Source organism: Boleophthalmus pectinirostris, unplaced genomic scaffold, assembly GCF_026225935.1.
Source record: "Boleophthalmus pectinirostris isolate CB_2022bp ecotype Guang Dong unplaced genomic scaffold, ASM2622593v1 HiC_scaffold_2, whole genome shotgun sequence".
NCBI lineage: Eukaryota > Metazoa > Chordata > Actinopteri > Gobiiformes > Gobiidae > Boleophthalmus > Boleophthalmus pectinirostris.
This window is the reverse complement of record NW_026571152.1, coordinates 41866685-41887995: the sequence shown is the minus strand read 5'-3', so window position 1 is coordinate 41887995 and position 21311 is coordinate 41866685. Positions and strand designations below refer to the sequence as shown.

The following is a 21311-nucleotide window of genomic DNA, read 5'->3' as shown; positions in this document are numbered from 1 at the left end:
TTAGACCTGGTCTAGTCCTGGTTTAGTCCTGGTTTAGACCTGGTTTACTCCTTGGTTAAACCTGGTTTAGTCCTGGTCTTTCATTTTAAACACAGTAATACTGTAATGTAACGAATTACTTTGAAATTACAGTAAAAAGTAAAAAAAAAAAAATACCACATTACAGTTTTGAAGTAACTTGCCCAACACTAACACAGTAACACAGTACTACAGTAACACAGTACTACAGTATCACAGTACTACAGTATCACAGTACTACAGTAACACAGTACTACAGTATCACAGCACTACAGTAATAGAGTAACGCAGTACCTTTAAATACTCTCGCAGCGCGTTCGGCCTTTTTGTGCCTAAACCTGTGGAACATTCTATATCCTAATTGTCTCTTCTTATGATGTTGGAATGACCCGTTTAGTTCTTTTGAAACGACGATTAAAAGTGTTTTTTTCTTTTTACTGAAAATAAAGCTGAACTTGTCACATTTCCAGGCTGTGCGGCTGTTTGATGAGCGGCGCGAGGAACAAAGAGCCTTTTTACGCACGGGCCTTTGTCTGCTGCGTCTCAAAAAACACGCTCCAAATAAACACCACAGCCGCGTTTTGATTTCATGTTTTATTAATTTCACGTACATAAAATAATATCAAAACGTCGGAACCTTTTTTGTTACAACAGTTCACAAAAAGTCACGTGTAAATACAAGACGAGGAAAGCCTAAAGTGGCTCTGGATGCGCTTTTGTGAAACGCTTTGTAGAAACTTACCGTCCGTAAAAAAATAATAAATAATAATATAAAAGATAGAAATAAATTAACTGGGGAAAAAAAAAAAAATCTGCATCCCAATTCACGTGGCTATACATCACAGGTCACAGTTATCTACGCGGTGGAGACTACACTAAACACACATTTCACGCGTGACATGCCATGGACACGTTTGGAAATCAAAAGCACCCGTTAATATCATGTTCAGGAGTAAAAAGCCTTCACGTGACACTACATCAGCTGGTAAATGAGGAATAGTATTTTACTTTCAAGCACAATTTCACGTTTTGTCAGCGAATGTTTCAGGAGAAGCGGTGCCAGATCCAAAAAGGAGCGCGCGTCGCAACCCGGAGGAAAAGGAGGAGGAGGAAGAGGAGGAGGAAGATGGTGTTTTCGTGCTCAGATTATCGACTAAAGAAGCTCATTTGCAAAACTGGCAGTGCGTAAAAGTCCCTGTATTTTTTCTATAAAATATGGCACTGGTGTTTGGGGTTGTGCTCTGGGGTAAGACATCGGTATTTCTTCTTTACGTACGGTTCTTTTCCTTTTACGCACAGTTCTTTGCCTTTTACGCACAGGTGTTTTCCTTTTACGCACAGTTCTTTGCCTTTTACGCACAGATATTTTCCTTTTACGCACAGGTATTTTCCTTTTACGCACAGGTATTTTCCTTTTACGCACAGTTCTTATCCTTTTACGCACAGTTCTTATCCTTTTACGCACGGTTCTTTCCTTTTTACGCACAGTTCTTCGCCTTTTACGCACAGTCCTTTGCCTTTTACGCGCGTGTGCTTGTTTTGTAAACGTAAACTCTGTACATTAGCATGTCACGTACACGTATTAACAATCTCTGACGCAGTGCTTCTGAGGTAAAAACGAAAGAGTCGCCCTTGATCTTAGTCCTCGCAGTCCGTGTTTTTGGATTTACCTGTTGGATGAGCGACTGAAAACTGAACTTTTTTTTTAATTTTATTTATTTTTTTATTTTATATAGCGGAGGCTCCGGGGGAATCAGCGGCTCGGCTCCTTGTAGTTGCCGTTGATTTCCTCGGAGATGGTGACGGCCTCCGCGCCCAGGGGCAGGCGGTCGCTGTACTCCGACCCCACCTCGAACTCCTCCGGGTTGGTTTTGGACGAGGAGCCCGGGATGGACTCCGTGACCACGCTGCCCTCCGCCTCTCCCTCCCGGTCCGCGTCCTCCGGCTCGCCCTCGCCCTCCTCTTCCAACTCGCTGGGGTTAAAATTCTTTTCCGAGCCCACGAAAGACGCGCGGGGGTCAAAGTCCGCGGCCATTTGCTTCTCCATCTGATCCGGGTTCTGCGCCTTCATGATGAGCTTGTAGGTTTTTCCCTGGTATTTATAGAGGAGGTGGCAGCAGGTGGCGCCCAGCAGAGGCACAGTGGCCAGAGCCAAGAGGAAAATACTGACCACCACGATAATGAGCAGAGACGGGATCTTCTTCCTCGTCGTGAAGACCACCTGCACCTGGCAGTCCTGCCCCGCGTAGGTGAGGCACAGGGTGTAGTTGGTGCCCGGCTGTAGATGATGGAAGTGATAGGAGTTAACCCTCTCCTCTATTTTGGACCACTGCACCATGGAGTGTCCGTTTCCCGTGTCCACGCAGAGGTAGAGCATGTCCAGCGTGGTCTTGGAGCCGGAAGACTCAAACACTCGGATCGGCTCTTTGCTGACGGTGTCCAGGTGGTCCCCGGGGCTCAGGTGGAGGTTGGTTTTGGTGTTGAGCTGCAGCGGGTTGAGCTGGACCCTGGCCTCGGTCTCGGACACCTCCAGGGCGATGACCCCGAAGTCGAAGGTGTACTGTTTGAGGTCGTCCAGGGTCCTGTTGAAGGCGTGGTTAGAGATGTACTCGCTGCCGTCTTTCACGCCGCATTTACTGCCCACCGTCGGCTCTTTGGGTTTGGCTCCGGCCCGCTCCACCCCGTGTTTGTCAGAGAAGGCGTCATCGCTCTTTGTCCTCTCTTCAGTTTTGGACCAGTTGATCACGTTGTTCTTGGAGACCTTGGGGGCTATGGGTTTGCTCACCGCGGGCAGTTTGTCTGTAGAATCCGGCTCTGGTTTGGCGATGTGTTTCTGTGAGGCCAGAGCCACTCGGACGCTGCTCTGTGCTCGGCCCACGTCGTTGGTGGCAGAGCAGCTGTAGTTTCCCTCCACTCTTTTGCTCATTCGGGGGATGGTGAGGGTGCCATTTTGAAAAACGTGGAACAGGCTGTTGGTCGCTTTGTCATTGATGGGTTTGTCTGAACTGATTCCGTTTGACGGCAGAGGAAACAGGTAGTTCTGTCCGGCCGTGCTCAGCTCCCACACCAGCTGAGGGAGGGGGATGCCTTGGGCCTCGCAGGTCAACACCACGGTGGCCCCCTCACTGAGCTCGGTGCTCTCCAGGTCGGGCTGGTACGTGATGGTGATGATGGGGGCTTTGCAGCTGAGTTGAGGCATGTTAGTGACCATAGTGCCCTTCAGGTGTGCGGGACTCTCACACACGATATTATTGGGCTCCGGCACTGAGATCTTTGTGGTGGTGATCCAGTCCCTGAGCCACTCCAGGGCGCAGGAGCAGGAGAAAGGGTTGTTGAAGATCTGCAGGTGGGACAGGGAGGACAGCGTGCTGAAGGTGCCCTGGACGATGGTGGTGAACTTGTTGTTGTTGATGCGCAGGGACCTGAGGTCGGCCAGAGTGGAGAAGGCGTCTTTGGGGAGACTCACCATCTCATTATTGTTCATCTTGAGCAGCTGCAGCGCCGTCAGGTTCTGCAGGTCCTCCCAGGGAAAGTTGATGATTTTGTTGTAGCTGATGTCCAGGTTTCTGAGCTGGACCAGAGGGGCCAGCGTGTCCCTCTCGATGGTCACTATCTCATTATGGGCGAGCCACAGGGAGTTGACCTGCGTCACGTTCACGAAGCTCTTACTTTTGAGCAGACTGATTTTGTTGGCGGAGAGGCTCAGGGTGGTGATGTTGGGGGGCAGATCCGCGGGCACCTCCAGAAGCTCTTTGTACGCGCAGTTTGCCAGGTTTTGCACCGCTTTATCCACGCACGTGCAGGGCTGAGGGCAGCACTGCGTCACTGCGACCAGCAGCGCGCACACCGCGAGCGAGCGCACAAAGCGCGCGGGCATTTTCTCCATCTGAAAACAACAGAAATATTTAGTTACGACATAAAATATTTCACAAACAAACAAAAACAGACAAACAAGATCCCAGTGCGCATGACAGTGGAAAATAAATGTTGAAAGATGAAAAAAGATTCTTCTTTCCCTGCACATGTCATGAAGCCGTGCACTGTGTGTGGTTAGAAGTGACGGGATGTTTCTGTTGTTTTGTGGCTCGTCTCCTCAGCCGCGGTTTGTCCTCGTGCACTCGGCTCAGGGCGGGCTCACATCACTGGAGCATCCTACCTGTGAGAGCAACTTCAGATGATCCGTGTCCAGAGGCTCCTGTGAACGGCTTCACTCCAGACTCCACTCGCGCTCCGCGGAAACTCCCTCCCCGAGACTTTGGCTGTGGTCAAGGCGCGGTGAAGCGCACATCTTCCCGCGGAGAGGCTGCAGTCACCGGTGCGCTCTCTCTGACGCTCGCGCTCTGAGTGCCGGAGCCAGTGCGCGTTCACGGCGCAGCGAGCGAGCGCGCGGCCCCTCCCATCCATCTCCTCCAGACGATTAAAGGCGCAGAGGCTCTACGGGATCTATAATTTACGAGACGGTGTTTATAATGTATGAACCGACCCCGAGCTCCTCTTTGACCCGCTTCACTTTGACCTGGTTCAGTTCGCTCCAAAAAAGCTCCAAAAAACTCAAGCAGCAAAACAACATCAATATTTAGTGTTTTTATTAAACTGTAAGTCTAAACTCAGCGCACTGTCCTCGTCCTACAGTTAAACCTACACCTTTCGTCTTTTGTGTCCGGAGAATGAAATTATATTTTATAAATATTTGGTTTATCACACGATCCATTGAGCTGTGCGCACAAAAATACTTTTCACTCACTGACGGAGTTACAGCGCCATCTACAGGTCAGAATAGGCTCCTGTTTATTTTATGAAGGAGCCTAATGTTGCAGTACAGCTCCCTCTGCTGGTGATTTGAGGAAGTGCACTCGGGGAGGTCACGTGCTTCTTAATTATTACACTGAGACAAACTTTATTGATCCACGAGGGAAATGATTTGAACACATGAACATCACAATAAAATATAAAAACAAAGAGGAAAAATATAAATGGTAAAAAATTAAATCTAAATAAGCAGCAAAAAAGAGCAAGAGACAAAACAAAATAAAACAAAAACATTTAATTATATACATGTAAATGTACAAGTTAAAATAAAATAAATAAATAATAAATACAATCTCAGCTTCTTTTTTTCATCTGTTACATAAGGGTGAGTTGTTGTACAGTTGTAGGGAGTATTATCTGTTACATAAGGGTGAGTTGTTGTACAGTTGTAGGGAGTATTATCTGTTACATTGTACAGTTGTAGGGAGTATTATCTGTTACATAAGGATGAGTTGTTGTACAGTTGTAGGGAGTATTATTTGAGTTGTACAGTTGTAGGGAGTATTATCTGTTACATAAGGGTGAGTTGTTGTACAGTTGTAGGGAGTATTATCTGTTACATTGTACAGTTGTAAGGAGTATTATCTGTTACATAAGGATGAGCTGTTGTATAGTTGTAGGGAGTATTATTTGAGTTGTTGTACAGTTGTAGGGAGTATTATCTGTTACATAAGGCGAGTTGTTGTACAGTTGTAGGGAGTATTATCTGTTACATAAGGGTGAGTTGTTGTACAGTTGTAGGGAGTATTATCTGTTACATAAGTGAGTGAGTTGTAGGAGTATTATCTGTTACATAAGGTGAGTTGTTGTACAGTTGTAGGGAGTATTATCTGTTACATAAGAGTGAGTTGTTGTACAGTTGTAGGGAGTATTATCTGTTACATAAGGTGAGTTGTTGTACAGTTGTTGTACAGTTGGAGTAGTAGGAGTATTATCTGTTACATAAGAGTGAGTTGTTGTACAGTTGTAGGGAGTATTATCTGAGTGAGTTGTTGTACAGTTGTAGGGAGTATTATCTGTTACATAAGGGCGAGTTGTTGTACAGTTGTAGGGAGTATTATCTGTATTATGAGGGTGTTCTGTGAGTGTGGGCGGGGCTATGGAGCTAAATATTATAATAAAGCAGAACAGCGACGGCACGTGTCAACTTTATTTTTGTCTTAAAGATTTTATATTTACACTAAACTGACTCTTGTGAACTTTAAGGGCGACTCACATTAGGACTTTAGAACCGTGCCGAGCTCAAGCACCGTCGCGTAGGTTCTATGTTCCACACTCACACTTGCAGAACCGAACCGGGCCACAGCCGAAGACGTCGTCACGCGGCGCTGTTTCTGTTTGTTTACATGTGCTGACGCTTTTAGCAGAGAAAAAAAAAGTCCAGCGGCAGAAATATCGATGACACAGTGAAGCTGATGTTTGTCCTTTTATGACACTCGCTCCTCTGAGTTTACGGAGACAAAAACAGAGCGGCACACACACACACACACACACACACGCACACACACACACACACACACACACACACACACACACACACACACACACGCACACACACACACACACACACACACACACGACACACACACACACACACACACACGACACACACACGCACACACACACACACACACACACACACACACACACACACACACACACACACACACACACACACACACACACACACACACACACACACGCACGCACACACACACACACACACACACACACACACACACACACACACACACACACACACACACACACACACACACACACACACACGCACACACACACACACACACACACACACACACACACACACACACACGCACACACACACACACACACACACGCACACACACACACACACACACACACACACACACACACACACACACACGCACACACACACACACACACACACACACACACACACACACACGCACACACACGCACACACACACACACACACACGACACACACGACACACACACACACACACACACACACACACACACACACGCACACACACACACACACACACACACACACACACACACACACACACACACACGCACACACACACACGCACACACACACACACACACACACACGCACACACACGACACACACACACACGCACGACACACACACACACACACACGCACACACACACACACACACACACACGCACACACACACACACACACACACACACGCACACACACACACACACACGACACACACACACACACACACACACACACACGCACACACACACACACACACGCACGCACACACACACACACACACACACACACACACACGCACACACACACACACACACACACACACACACACACACACGCACACACACACACACACACACACACACACACACACACACACACACACACAGGGCTCGTACGGTAAAGTCACGTGTGTGTGTTGACAACAGATAACGGTATCTGCAGAAATTATTATTCAACTGTTCCACTCTGGAGTGGAACAGTTTGCGTTTTTAAGCCCCAAAACACCGTCACCGTCTAAACGAAAGACACTTCGCATAAAATATTTTGTCATTTTTCCCAGTGGGTCAAGCAGAAGTAAACAACAAGGCCAAAAATTCAAGTTCAATTCAATTCAAGTATAAAATGTATTGAACAGATACATATGTACTCTAGTTTATGAAACTGTTGACCTTTTTTCTGTACCATTTTTGGTTCTAAAGTTCCATATGTTTTAAACAGACCATGTATGAAACATGGAACAAAAATTATTTCCCAAATTTCAAAGACCTGAAAATCATGTAAATAAATGGATGTATTTCATCATATCTTGTGTTATTCCATCTTTGAACTGTTGATGAAGGTACATGATTTTTTTTTTTTTTTTATATTTATTTAAAATGATAAAAATTTGCTTGGAAGGACTGACATATTTTATAGAAATAGTTTCTTTCATTTTTAAGTAATATTAAAGTTTTCAGAAGAAAAAAGTGACAAATGATGTAAAATCCTGCACCTTCTACTTGTTTGTACAATTTTCCCTCCGTTACTTTTCCCTCCGTTACCATGACCTTTCTTAATAAAAAATCTCATGAGTCAAAAAGTAAGAGGTTTTTCAACCTAATCTTGTACCATATGGTAGAAAACTATATGAAGCAAATATTCAAACCAGTTTGTTAAGGATATGTAAGTGAGAACCAAGAGTTATCACTGTTTGGATTTATTGACCAAAAAGTGCTGCATATTTCATTCCCTCCGTTACCGACATGAGTTTTTAAATTTTTTGTCAACAACTTGAAAGAATATCACAGGTTTAACTTGACCCTGTTGGAGTGTAACTCTTTCCTACATTCTGATACTTTACTTATTTCAATAGTCCCTCTAGTTTCTGAATAAGAGACATTTGAATGTCAAAAATCTGCCCCTGTTTCCCTCTGATAACACTGGACCAGACCCATGTGTAAACAGTGTTCTCATGTAAACAGACCCTAAGTCTGAAAAAATAACCTAATAACATAAATGATTGGAAGACCAAACGAACCTCATTGGACTATGTAGCTCCTTTTAACTTTTGTTCACAAACGGTCAAATCCAGAGCTGAAATCATCCAAATGTTTCTAGTGAAGGTGCGTGGAGTTAAAAAACAACAACACTGCAGATCAGATAAGTGCATAATATGGGACCTTGAATGAGTTGATAAGGGAAACATTTCCTCAAAACTCAGACTTTAGACTTTGTTTGTTCTGTTTGACTTCCTCAGGGGGAACCTCCTCTTCCTGTGTGCAGCAGAAAAACTGTGTGAAACGCAGAGGGTCAGGGTCTGCAGTCCTTCTCTGCACAGACTCATGTTAATTATATTATTATTATTAAATGATTCAAAATGTTCTGTTCTCTTCCTTTCAGGGTTTTTCTGATGCTTGTGCTGCTTCCACACATGGATTTTCATATTAAAGTATTTTCAGCCGTCACTTGTTGCCAGGCACAGTCAAAGTCAAAGAAGTTTGGCGGGAACTCGAACACAAAATAAATGTCCATGAAACTGTTGCTTCAGCCAATCAGATTTTGAGTTGTTGTCGCCGGGACCTTCAGTAGCGACGACAACGACACCGGATTCAGACTCGTGATTGGACAGAGACAAAACAGCAAACTGCATCTGCAGCAGCGACGCCAAAACTAATGATTATTACTGTGTATAAATGACATATGATACCAGAGTGAACCAGGACTAAACCAGGACTAAACCAGGACTAAACCAGGACTAAACCAGGACTAAACCAGGACTAAACCAGGACTAAACCAGGACTAAACCAGGACTAAACCAGGACTAAACCAGGACTAAACCAGGTCTAAACCAGACTAAACCAGGACTAACCAGGACTAAACCAGGACTAAACCAGGACTAAACCAGGTCTAAACCAGGACTAAACCAGGACTAAACCAGGACTAAACCAGGACTAAACCAGGTCTAAACCAGGACTAAACCAGGACTAAACCAGGACTGAACCAGGACTAAACCAGGACTAAACCAGGACTAAACCAGGACTAAACCAGGACTGAACAGGACTAAACCAGGACTGAACCAGGACTAAACCAGGACTGAACCAGGACTGAACCAGGACTAAACCAGGACTAAACCAGGACTAAACCAGGACTAAACCAGGACTAAACCAGGACTAAACCAGGACTAAACCAGGACTAAACCAGGACTGAACCAGGACTAAACCAGGACTAAACCAGGACTAAACCAGGACTGAACCAGGACTAAACCAGGACTAAACCAGGGACTAAACCAGGACTAAACCAGGACTAAACCAGGAAACCAGGACTAAACCAGGACTGAACCAGGACTAAAACCAGGACTGAACCAGGACTAAACCAGGACTAACCAGGACTAAACCAGGACTACTAACCAGGACTAAACCAGGACTAAACCAAAACCAGGACTGAAAGACCAGGACTAAACCAGGACTAAACCAGGACTGAACCAGGACTAAACCAGGACTGAACCAGGACTAAACCAGGACTGAACCAGGAACCAGGACTAAACCAGGACTGAACCAGGACTAACCAGGACTAAACAGGACTGAACCAGGACTAAACCAGGACTAAACCAGGACTAAACAGACTAAACCAGGACTAAACCAGGACTAAACAGGACTAAACCAGGACTAAACCAGGACTGAACCAGGACTAAACCAGGACTAAACCAGGACTAACCAGGACTGAACCAGGACTGAACCAGGACTAAACCAGGACTAAACCAGGACTAAACCAGGACTAAACCAGGTCTAAACCAGGACTAAACCAGGACTGAACCAGACTAAAAACCAGGACTAACCAGACTAAACCAGGACTAAACCAGGACTGAACCAGGACTAAACCAGGACTAAACCAGGACTGAACCAGGACTAAACCAGGACTAAACCAGGACTAAACCAGGACTAAACCAGGAACCAGGACTAAACCAGGACTGAACCAGGACTGAACCAGGACTAAACCAGGACTGAACCAGGACTAAACCAGGACTAAACCAGGACTAAACCAGGACTAAACCAGGACTGAACCAGGACTAACCAGGACTAAACCAGGAACCAGGACTAAACCAGGACTAAACCAGGACTAAACCAGACTAAACCAGGACTAAACCAGGACTAAACCAGGACTAAACCAGGACTGAACCAGGACTGAACCAGGACTAAACAGGACTGAACCAGGACTAAACCAGGACTAAACCAGGACTAAACCAGGACTGAACCAGGACTAAAACCAGGACTAAACCAGGACTAAACCAGGACTAAACCAGGACTAAACCAGGACTGAACCAGGACTGAACCAGGACTAACCAGGACTAAACCAGGACTGAACCAGGACTAAACCAGGACTGAACCAGGACTAAACCAGGACCTAAACCAGGTTAAACCAAGACTAAACCAAGGCTAAACCAGGTCTGGCGGGTCTGGTCACCGGGTCTGGTCTGGGGTCTGGTCGGGTCTGGTCTGGTCTGGTCTGGTCGGGTCTGGGCGGGTCTGGTCTGGGGGTCTGGTCTGGGGGTCTGGGGTCTGTCTGGTCTGGTCTGGTCTGTCTGGCAGGTCTGGGCGGGTCTGGGCGGGTCCGGGCTCAGACTTTAGGCGTTTGTTTGATTGTTGGGACTTCCTCAGGGACCCGTCTCGGTCTCGGGAGCAGAAGTGCACTCGGGTCTTTTTATAGACCCAGGGACACGGTGACAATCACGAGAACGGAAACAGAAAGAGTCGTTATGATGTCATTAAAGATGTGACGTGGAGCTGATTATTTGGTTTGTTTCATGACGTGCGCGTTCAGGGTGACGAAATACAACTGTCAAACTGAAACTTTATTGATCCACGAGGCAAATTATTTGGACACAGCAGCTCACACAATAATATAATAACAAAGAGAAAAAAATCAATTCTAAATAAGCAGCAAAAAAGAGGAAGAGGCAGACGTGTGCATTTATATCCTCTGTTCTTCTCTGTCCATTGTATTTGTCATTGTCAGTATCTTGTCATCAGTGTCGGGAAAGTGACTTTTAAAATGTAATCCCCTACAGATTACAGATTACATACACCAAAATGTAGTTTGTAACAGAATTCATTAAATTACTTAAAGTGAGTAATGTAATCTGAATACTTTGGATTACTTGATTTGCTGTAGAGAAACAAAGACGAGGAAATCGTAACATAAGAAGTTTTGTCTGATAAAAGAAAATAAAAAGTCCAGATTTTACTGAACCAAATTAAAAATATTATTGATAGAAGAAGAAACATGTCCACACAGCAGGATTTAGACCTGGTTTAGACCTGGTTTAATCTTGGTTTAGTCCTGGTTTTAGTCCTGGTTTTAGTCCTGGTTTAGTCCTGGTTTTAGTCCTGGTTTAGACCTGGTTTAGACCTGGTTTAGTCCTGGTTTTAGTCCTAGTTTAGACCTGGTTTAATCTTGGTTTAGTCCTGGTTTTAGTCCTGGTTTTAGTCCTGTTTTAGTCCTGGTTTTAGTCCTGGTTTAGACTTGGTTTAGACCTGGTTTAGTCCTGGTTTTAGTCCTAGTTTAGACCTGGTTTAATCTTGGTTTAGTCCTGGTTTTAGTCCTGGTTTTAGTCCTGTTTTAGTCCTGGTTTTAGTCCTGGTTTAGATCCGGTTTAGATCTCGTTTAGTCCTGGTTTAGATTCCAGTAATGAGTGAAATTACCAAAAAAAAAAAAAAAAACTACTAAAACAGAAAAACAGGAAAATCCCTCTGTGTAATCCATTTATTTCAACAAAGTAACTGTAATCCAATTCCCACTCACTGAAACAGTAACTGTAACTGAATACAGTTACTCATAATTTGTACTCTGATTACATAACTCCAGTACATGTAATCTGTTACTCCACAACACTGGTTAAGAATTACTTGCCGGACCCAAATATGCAGAGACAAATAAAGGTATTTTATTAACAAAAATAGTCTTGGAGGGGGAATAGGTTCCAGGGGAGGCAGGACAGGTCCAGGTCCAGGTCCGGGTCCGGGTCCGGGTCCAGGTCGGCTGCAGATTGGTGGTACGTGGTGAGTCTGACCAGAGGTTTACCGAACAGGTGACAAACGGGATGAGACTGGCTCCAAACAGAAGTGCTGAGGATAAAACAAAAAGAAAATGTTATGTTAAAGTATCAAAAGCCTTTGGAATCCTCAAAAACATTCAAAAAGCCTGAGCTGTTCAAAACTAGAATGACAGAAAGATCTGGTACTGAAGAGAAAGTCAGCAGGTCTTTTATGGCAGGCGATGATTGATGGATGAGGATCAGGAGTGGAGCTCAGCAGGTGCGCGATCGGGATCCGCCCAGGAAACGCCAAACAAGGTAAGGAGATAAGGAGAGAGGGAGCAGGGAAAGGAGGAGTAGGAGGAGCAGGATGAAACTCTCACAGGGTTTGGATTTACCACCAAATAAAAACAAGGCCACAAGAAAACGGACATCACAGGGAGGAAAATAACAACCGTGGATCACATCATCAACACCAGCGAGTGTTTCTGTAGACTTAAAACTTTTAATTTAATACGTGATAGTTTCAACTGCTCTTTGTTTGTTTATTTGACCACGTGTGACCCGGATGAACGTGCTGAAGGAGATGGGCAGGATTGATCCACAGGAAGAACCAAAAAGGAAACATTTGTCTGACTAGGAAATCATCCCGAGTTTGCAGAGAACATTTTGTATGTGGAGCAACAACAAAGCAAACTCAGGACGATTTAGGCAAACAAATGTTTCCTTTTTCGTTCTTCCTGTGGATCAATCCTCCCTTTGAACGGAGGTTTGAGTCGCACACATCTGATTCACTTTTGAATTCATGGAGTTCACAAACTTCCAAAGCCCATTTTTCGAGCTGTTTTCCGCTGTTAGGATCCAACAACCACATAATTAACGATGTCCAAATCCCAAAACTAAAATATGACAATATCAGAACCAGAAACAAAAGTGATATGGTTCAAAAGACTTGAAAAGATCGACTTTGACAAGAGACACATCCCACTGGGAAAACAAACATGGAGGTTTGATGCTCAGTTTTTCGGAAAATCCTTCGCAGTATGAAATGAGCGATGACCTGAAGTCTGAGATTCTTGATGCATCTATTGAAGTACGCTAAGTCTATACTGTATAAACATGCTTTACAACAATTACTCAATGTGGCTGCGTGCAACCGCTTGATACAAGGTTTTTAAGTAAATATAAAGAATCATTTTTTTGAGTTTATACTGACATATGTTCTGGGTTGAGTGCTGAACAGTTTTCCTTAGACACTCGAATCACAATTTTATTATGACAAACCACCACAAACCAAGTGTGACAGGTTTTGATTTTGAAAATCTGATCACTCTACACCACTGTTGGGCAAGTTACTTTGAAACTGTAATGTGTTATTTATTACCTATTACTGTCATTTCAAAGTAATTCGTTACATTACAATATTACTGCATTTAAAATGTAAGGCATTACATTACTATTGCATTACTTTAAGTTACTCTCACCAAAATAACTTTTGCGCTGTATATGGACTGAACCAGGACTAAACCAGGACTAAACCAGGTCTAAACCAGGACTAAACCAGAACTGAACTAGGACTAAAACAGGACTCACTGTCAGGACGGGCTCGAAGGTGACGCAGGAGAAAGGAGCGGCTCTGCTCCGCACCTCACGGAGGTAAGAGCGGCTGTCGCCCGATCGCTCTTTATGGACCCTGCTGCTCGGGCTCACGGCCCTGATTTCAGCAACTATTTGCAGGTACAAGACCCGGTGCAAGATTCTGCTACAGCGCGTAACTTCTACCTTCCTTCAGCGTGTCCAGAAGTCCAACTTTTTGTGCGATGGTTTGCATCTTCCTCTGTCTTTTGGGTGCGAGCGCAGGAGCCTTTGTCGGTGCAGAACGTTTCGTCGACACTTCAGAATCACACTGATACAGATTGAACATGTATTTAAATTTGGCAGCTGAACACATTCTGTACTGTACAGGAGACAGGAGTCCCTCAGCCAATCAGGACGCAGCGGGAGGAACACAATAAACATTCATACAATGTAAAAAAAAAAAGGCATGCAAAATTGCACAAAAAAAAAAAAAAAAAAATAAAAAATCTGCGAAACAGCAGGACCGCGAAAAGTGAACTGCGATAGAGGGCGGGACGAGTGTAACCAGGTCTAAAACCAGAACTGACCCAGGTCTAAACCAGGTCTAAACCAGAACTGACCCAGGTCTAAACCAGGTCTAAACCAGAACTGACCCAGGTCTAAACCAGGTCTAAACCAGGTCTAAACCAAACTGACCAGGTCTAAACCAGGTCTAAACCAGGTCTAAACAGTGTGGAGTTCTTTGTCAGTCCTTCCTTTTTACCTGAAAGTCTATGAGGAGCATCTCCAGCGTTTCACGCTGCTGATATCGAGGTGATTTTAGCAAATTTGTATGAAGAAAAACTCACCACTTCAATCCAGGTTAAAAAAAACACTGTAACGCGCGTTACTCACATTTGTACCGAGTAAAATATCATTATTTTTCCCCTGTAAATGCCACATTACTGCGTTACAGCAAAAAGTAATGCATTACTGTAAATTCGTTACTTTTATAACGCGTTACTCCCAACACGGCTCTACACCAGAGTCCTGCACAGGTCCATTTTTGGAGACCCGCACCCGTCCACACCCGAGCAGTTCAGCACCGCACCCGCCGTTAACCCGCGATCATATCAAAGTTAAACCACCGGGACCCGTGAACATTCCAGCTGTTACCCGCTCGGGTCCGTGTAAATCACACAAATTACAAGCTTCTAACTGAAGCGTCCATCAGAATACGAACTGAAAAAAATTACAACTTCAACAATTACAACGAAATTAAATGGTTTCACTTTCCCTTCGCTTTTTCTTCATGACGAATACAAATTCACAGACGCGACTCGACTTGTCAAAAACACGTCGTCACTTCACACACATTAATTATTGAGCAGAAGAAACATTGATCGAGCGCGTTTACGCGTGCACGTTTACACACACACCATGGACTAGACCAGGGACTAAACCAGGACTAAACCAGGACTGACTGAACCAGGACTAACCAGGACTGAAACCAGGACTAAACCTAAACCAGGAGAACCAGACTAGGACTAAACCAGGACTAAAACAGGACTGAACCGGGACTAAACCAGGACTAAACCAGGAAACCAGGACTAAACAGGACTGAACCGGGACTAAACCCGACTAAACCGGACTAAACCAGGACTGAACCGGACTAAACCGGGACTAAAACCAGGACTAAACCAGACTAAACCAGACTAAACCAGACTAAACCAGGACTGAACCAGGACTAAACCAGGACTAAACCAGGACTGAACCAGGACTAAACCAGGACTAAACCAGGACTAAACCAGGATGAACCAGGACTAAAGGACTAAAGGACTAAACCGGACTAAACCAGGACTGAACCGGGACTGAACCAGACTGAACCGGGACTAAACCAGGACTAAACAGGACTAAACCAGGACTAAACCAGGACTAAACCAGGACTAAAAACAGGACTAAACCAGGACTGAACCAGGACTGAACCAGGACTAAACCAGGACTGAACCTGGACTGAACCAGGACTAAACCAGGACTGAACTAGGACTAAACCTGGACTAATCCAGGACTGAACCAGGACTGAATCAGAACTGAACCAGGACTAACCAGGACTGAACAAGGACTAATCCAGGACTAATCCAGGACTGAACCAGGACTGAACCAGGACTCACTGTCGGGACAGGTCCGGAGGTGCGCCCGCGTTGTCCGTCAAGTGACGGCAGGCGAAAGGACCGGAGCAGATCTACGCGCCACATGGAGGTAAGTGCTGCGTTTTGCGGACACGGGCTCGGGCTTCTCCCTCTCTCTTAAATCCAAGACTAGTCCTGGTGTAGTCCTGGTTTAGTCCTGGTTTAGTCCTGACCCGCCCGTGTGTAATCCGCACCACATACCCGCCCGTAAAATTCCAGTACGTTAAAACAGCGCAGGACTCGGACTCGGCCTCCAGCTAAATATAAAGTGTCAATATTTTATAATTTTACCCCAATGTTGGAGCCACTTAAAGTTTCAAATCAGCCCAATGTGAAACCAGCCAAATAATCCTTTTCCATCAAGTACTAAACCCAGAGACTAACACTGTTGGGCAAGTTACTTTAAAACTGTAATGTGTTATTTATTAATTATTACTGTCATTTCAAAGTAATTCGTTACATTACAATATTACTGCATTTAAAATGTAAGGCATTACATTACTATTGCATTACTTTAAGTTACTCTCACCAAAATAACTGCGAAAAAGCTGAACTTTTGAGCCGTATATGGACTGAACCAGGACTAAACCAGAGCTGAAACCAGGACTGAACCAGGACTAAAAACCAGGACTGAACTAGGACTAGGACTCACTGTGGGGACGGGCTCGAAGGTGACGCAGGAGAAAGGAGCGGCTCTGCTCCACACCTCATGGAGGTAAGAGCGGCTGTCGCGCTTTATGGACCCTGCTGCTCGGGCTCACGGTCCTGATTTCAGCAACTATTTGCAGGTACAAGACCCGGTGTAAGACTCTGCTACAGCGCATAACTTCTACCTTCCTTCAACGTGTCCAGAAGTCCAACTTTTTGTGTGATGTTTACATCTTCCTCTGTCTTTTGGATGCGAGTGCACGCAGGAGCCTTTGTCGGTGCAGAACGTTTCGTCGACGTTGTGGATTTTGTCGGAGAGAAAACTTGCAACTGTACAACACTTCAGAATCACACTGATACAGATTGAACATTTATTTAAATTTGGCAGCTGAACACATTCTGTACTGTACAGGAGACAGGAGTCCCTCAGCCAATCAGGACGCAGCGGGAGGAACACAATACGTGCTCATACACTAAAAACAAAAGGCATGCAAAATTGCACAAAACAAAAAAAAACAAAAAAAACAAACAAAAAACAAACAAACAGCGAAACAGCGAGACCGCGAAAAGTGAACCACGTTAGAGCGAGGGACGACTTTAAACCAGGTCTAAACCAGAAGTGACTCAGGTCTAAACCAGGTCTAAACAGCGGGTTGGTCCTTTCGCCCGCGGTTAACTGAAGGTTTATCCGGCTGCGTCTCTGGCGTTTCACCGCTGCTGATTTCATGGTGATTTTAGCGAATTTCTATGAAGAAAAACCCACCACTTCAATCCAGGTTAAAAAAGCATTGTAACGCGCGTTACTCACATTTGTACCGAGTAAAATATTAACATTTTTTCCCCTGTAATGCCGAACATTACTGCATTACAGCAAAAATCTACGCATTACTGTAATACATTACTTTTATAATGCGTTACTCCCAACACTGGAGACTAATGAATCTTAATATTCAGTCCAGGTCGTTTAAAGGAGCCGTGTTTGGTCTGAGGATTAGACCGGGGGGGGGGAAATATGAGATGATTTTGCCGGAGATGTTCCTGTGGCAGAGCTGGTGGGCATTTACGAGGGCAGAGCTGCAGAGTGGCGCCGTTTCAATCGAGTCTGTGCCACGACGAGACTGGAGCCTGGAACTATTGGAATTGCCATCAGTGGGAATTAGACGAGTATCAACGCAGGAAGCAGATTGACAGCACGGTCCATTAGTTTTTAAGAGCGTTTTATAATGGGCTCTTTGTGTAATTTGAGAAACAGAAGAAAATAACGAAATAATGTCACTCCTTGTTAAATGCCAGACTTTGATAACAGCGAAAACAAACAGATTAAAAAGGAAAGACGCGCCCCAGACTCTAGAATTTTCCTGGTGTAGAGGATCTGAGGCTCCTTCGTCGTTCTGGGACCTGCAGAGATTAAAGTCGTCTGAAGGGGGAGACACAAAACTGACTCTTTTGAGCAAAGTCACTACATTTCATCTTTTAATGGTTTTAAACATTTCTGCAAAACACTTTTACTTTTGGCTCTTCAAGTACATTTTTAAACAAGTACTTTAATACTTTGACTTATACTTTGTATTGTGTAGGTTTTCTGGTGGAGGGTCTGTCACCTGCTTGTTTCTATGGAGATGTCACTGCTGGAATGTTCCACAGTGTGACATTAAACAGCTCTACTTGACATTTATTCAATTACAGGTGGTTTTATGGCTCAAAAATACCTTGAAAAACAAACATTTTGATGTGAGCGGGGTCGCCTCTCCACAGATCTGACCTGTAACTCTGGTCTGGTCTCCATGAAGATACAAAGGTTTAAAGCCACACTGTGAAACATTCCAGACAAAGCAATAACATCTCCATGGAGAAAAGTGTTTGACGGACCACGCCTCAACCTCCTGCTCTTCTCCAGAGAACCACAGCTCAGGTCCCCAGGAGCCTTTTCACACAGGCCCCTCCTCACTGAGCTCGGTGCTCTCCAGGTCGGGCTGGTACGTGATGGTGATGATGGGGGCTTTGCAGCTGAGTTGAGGCATGTTCGTGACCATAGTGCCCTTCAGGTGTGCGGGACTCTCACACACGATATTATTAGGCTCCGGCACTGAGATCTTTGTGGTGGTGATCCAGTCCCTGAGCCACTCCAGGGCGCAGGAGCAGGAGAAAGGGTTGTTGAAGATCTGCAGGTGGGACAGGGAGGACAGCGTGCTGAAGGTGCCCTGGACGATGGTGGTGAACTTGTTGTTGTTGATGCGCAGGGACCTGAGGTCGGCCAGAGTGGAGAAGGCGTCTTTGGGGAGACTCACCATCTCATTATTGTTCATCTTGAGCAGCTGCAGCGCCGTCAGGTTCTGCAGGTCCTCCCAGGGAAAGTTGATGATTTTGTTGTAGCTGATGTCCAGGTTTCTGAGCTGGACCAGAGGGGCCAGCGTGTCCCTCTCGATGGTCACTATCTCATTATGGGCGAGCCACAGGGAGTTGACCTGCGTCACGTTCACGAAGCTCTTACTTTTGAGCAGACTGATTTTGTTGGCGGAGAGGCTCAGGGTGGTGATGCTGGGGGGCAGATCCGCGGGCACCTGCAGAAGCTCTTTGTACGCGCAGTTTGCCAGGTTTTGCGCCGCTTTATGCACGCACGTGCAGGGCTGAGGGCAGCACTGCGTCACTGCGACCAGCAGCGCGCACACCGCGAGCGAGCGCACAAAGCGCGCGGGCATTTTCTCCATCTGAAACCAAAACAACTTTATTTATAAAGCACTTTAAAAACTGTACAGCTGCCCAGAGAACACTCTCAGAGTGCTGTACACAAACACAGGACAGACAAGGACAATCACAGTAGAATAAATTACACAAACACAATACAACTATTAAAAACATAGAAAACTGTAAAGTTTTCAATAACAAGAAATGTACATGTCACTTGTTAGAAGCCAGTGAAAAAAGGAGCGTTTTTAGGAGTGATTTAAAAAAAGGTCCAGACTCGGCCTCTAAACTCTAAAGGCGACTGGCTTCACAGTCGAGGGGCAGAAACAGAAAACACACGGTCCCCACAAAGCTTACGTTTAGTTTTGGGACGGCGAGCTGGAGCTGGTCTGCAGATCTGAGAGTGCGAGACGGGGACATAAGGGTGGATCAGGTCAGTGAGGCAGGAGGGCGCTGGGCCGTGCAAACACTTAAAAGTAAATAAAAGAATTTTAAAGGGCCCGTCTCATGCAAAATCAACTATTCAGAGCTTTGTACTTTCTAACAGTGATGTGTGGGCTTGTATACACTTCCATTCAAAAGTTTGGGGTCACTTAGAAATGTCCTTATTTTTGAAAGAAAAGCACTGTTTTTCTCAATGAAGATAACTTTAAACTAATCACAAATACACTCTATACTTTGCTAATGTGGTAAATTATACTTAGTTTTGCAAAATACTTATGAGTTTACGAATATTATATCCAGACCAGGACGAGACCAGGACTGAGACCTGGTTCAGTTCTGGTTCACTTCTGGTTTAGTCCTGGTTTAGACGTGGTTTAGTCCTGATTCAGTCCTGGTTTAGACCTGGTTGAGTCCTGTTTGAGTCCTGGGTGAGACCTGGTTTAGTCCTGTTTTAGTCCTAGATCAGTCCTGGTTTAGTCCTGTTTTAGTCCTAGTTCAGTCCTGGTTCAGTCCTGGTTTAGTCCTGTTTAGTCCTAGTTCAGTCCTGGTTCAGTCCTGGTTTAGTCCTGTTTTAGTCCTAGTTCAGTTCCTGGTTTAGTCCTGTTTTAGTCCTAGTTAGTCCTGGTTCAGTCCTGGTTTAGTCCTGTTTTAGTCCTAGTTCAGTCCTGGTTCAGTCCTGGTTTTAGTCCTGTTTAGTCCTAGTTAGTCCTGGTTCAGTCCTGGTTTAGTCCTGTTTTAGTCCTAGTTCAGTCCTGGTTCAGTCCTGGTTTAGTCCTGTTTTAGTCCTAGTTCAGTCCTGGTTTAGTCCTGTTTTAGTCCTAGTTCAGTCCTGGTTCAGTCCTGGTTTAGTCCTGTTTTAGTCCTAGTTCAGTCCTGGTTCAGTCCTGGTTTAGTCCTGTTTTAGTCCTAGTTCAGTCCTGGTTCAGTCCTGGTTTAGTCCTGTTTTAGTCCTAGTTCAGTCCTGGTTTAGTCCTGTTTTAGTCCTGGTTCAGTCCATTATTCATGTTTTTCCATTTTTCATTTAAACACAAAATCAAAAACTGAAAAAACGAATCATGATCTGTTTTTTTCATTTTGGTTTTGGAGACAAATAATAAAAGACTGACTCACAGATTGTTCGAGCTCTTTATCGTTGGTTTTCCCCCGTTTCTGTATGAACCTGAACCCAAACATTGTTAAGTGAGGAGGCCCCACAGTGGAACAAACGCCTCAGTCTGAAATCATGACTCACACTCTTATTTCTTTGGCATATGTTTCCACGGCGACGCAGATTTACAGTTTTACAATGGGCTGAACCAGGACTGAACCAGGACTGAACCAGGACTGAACCAGGACTGAACCAGGACTGAACCAGGACTGAACCAGGACTGAACTAGGACTGAACTAGGACTGAACCAGGACTGAACCAGGACT

At 45.0% G+C, this 21311-nt stretch overlaps 2 protein-coding genes across 3 annotated transcripts; both read right to left on the bottom strand.

The window, feature by feature from the left end:
* Positions 1–1705: 1705 nt before the first annotated feature.
* On the bottom strand, positions 1706–8426 carry islr2 (immunoglobulin superfamily containing leucine-rich repeat 2). 2 transcript variants are annotated; one of them, XM_055155129.1, is made up of 2 exons: positions 8383–8426; positions 1706–3904 (listed from the first exon to the last, which is right to left on the bottom strand). In XM_055155129.1, the coding sequence occupies exon 2, from the start codon at positions 3902–3904 to the stop codon at positions 1772–1774; it is 2133 nt and encodes a 710-aa protein (XP_055011104.1). In that variant the 5' UTR covers positions 8383–8426; the 3' UTR covers positions 1706–1771. The 2 variants fall into 2 exon arrangements, with proteins under 2 accessions (XP_055011104.1, XP_020783873.2); XM_020928214.2 differs by lacking the exon at positions 8383–8426 and adding an exon at positions 4175–4304.
* A 9862-nt stretch (positions 8427–18288) lies between these two features.
* LOC110163290 (immunoglobulin superfamily containing leucine-rich repeat protein 2-like) lies at positions 18289–19850 on the bottom strand. Its single transcript, XM_020928215.2, has 2 exons — positions 19812–19850; positions 18289–19477 (listed from the first exon to the last, which is right to left on the bottom strand). The coding sequence occupies exon 2, from the start codon at positions 19475–19477 to the stop codon at positions 18698–18700; it is 780 nt and encodes a 259-aa protein (XP_020783874.2). The 5' UTR covers positions 19812–19850; the 3' UTR covers positions 18289–18697.
* Between the last annotated feature and the right edge of the window lie 1461 nt (positions 19851–21311).

Excerpts from the sequence above, each read along its gene's own strand:
- islr2 (XM_055155129.1), bottom strand. The coding sequence starts at position 3,904 with ATGGAGAAAATGCCCGCGCGCTTTGTGCGCTCGCTCGCGGTGTGCGCG.
- LOC110163290 (XM_020928215.2), bottom strand. The coding sequence starts at position 19,477 with ATGGAGAAAATGCCCGCGCGCTTTGTGCGCTCGCTCGCGGTGTGCGCG.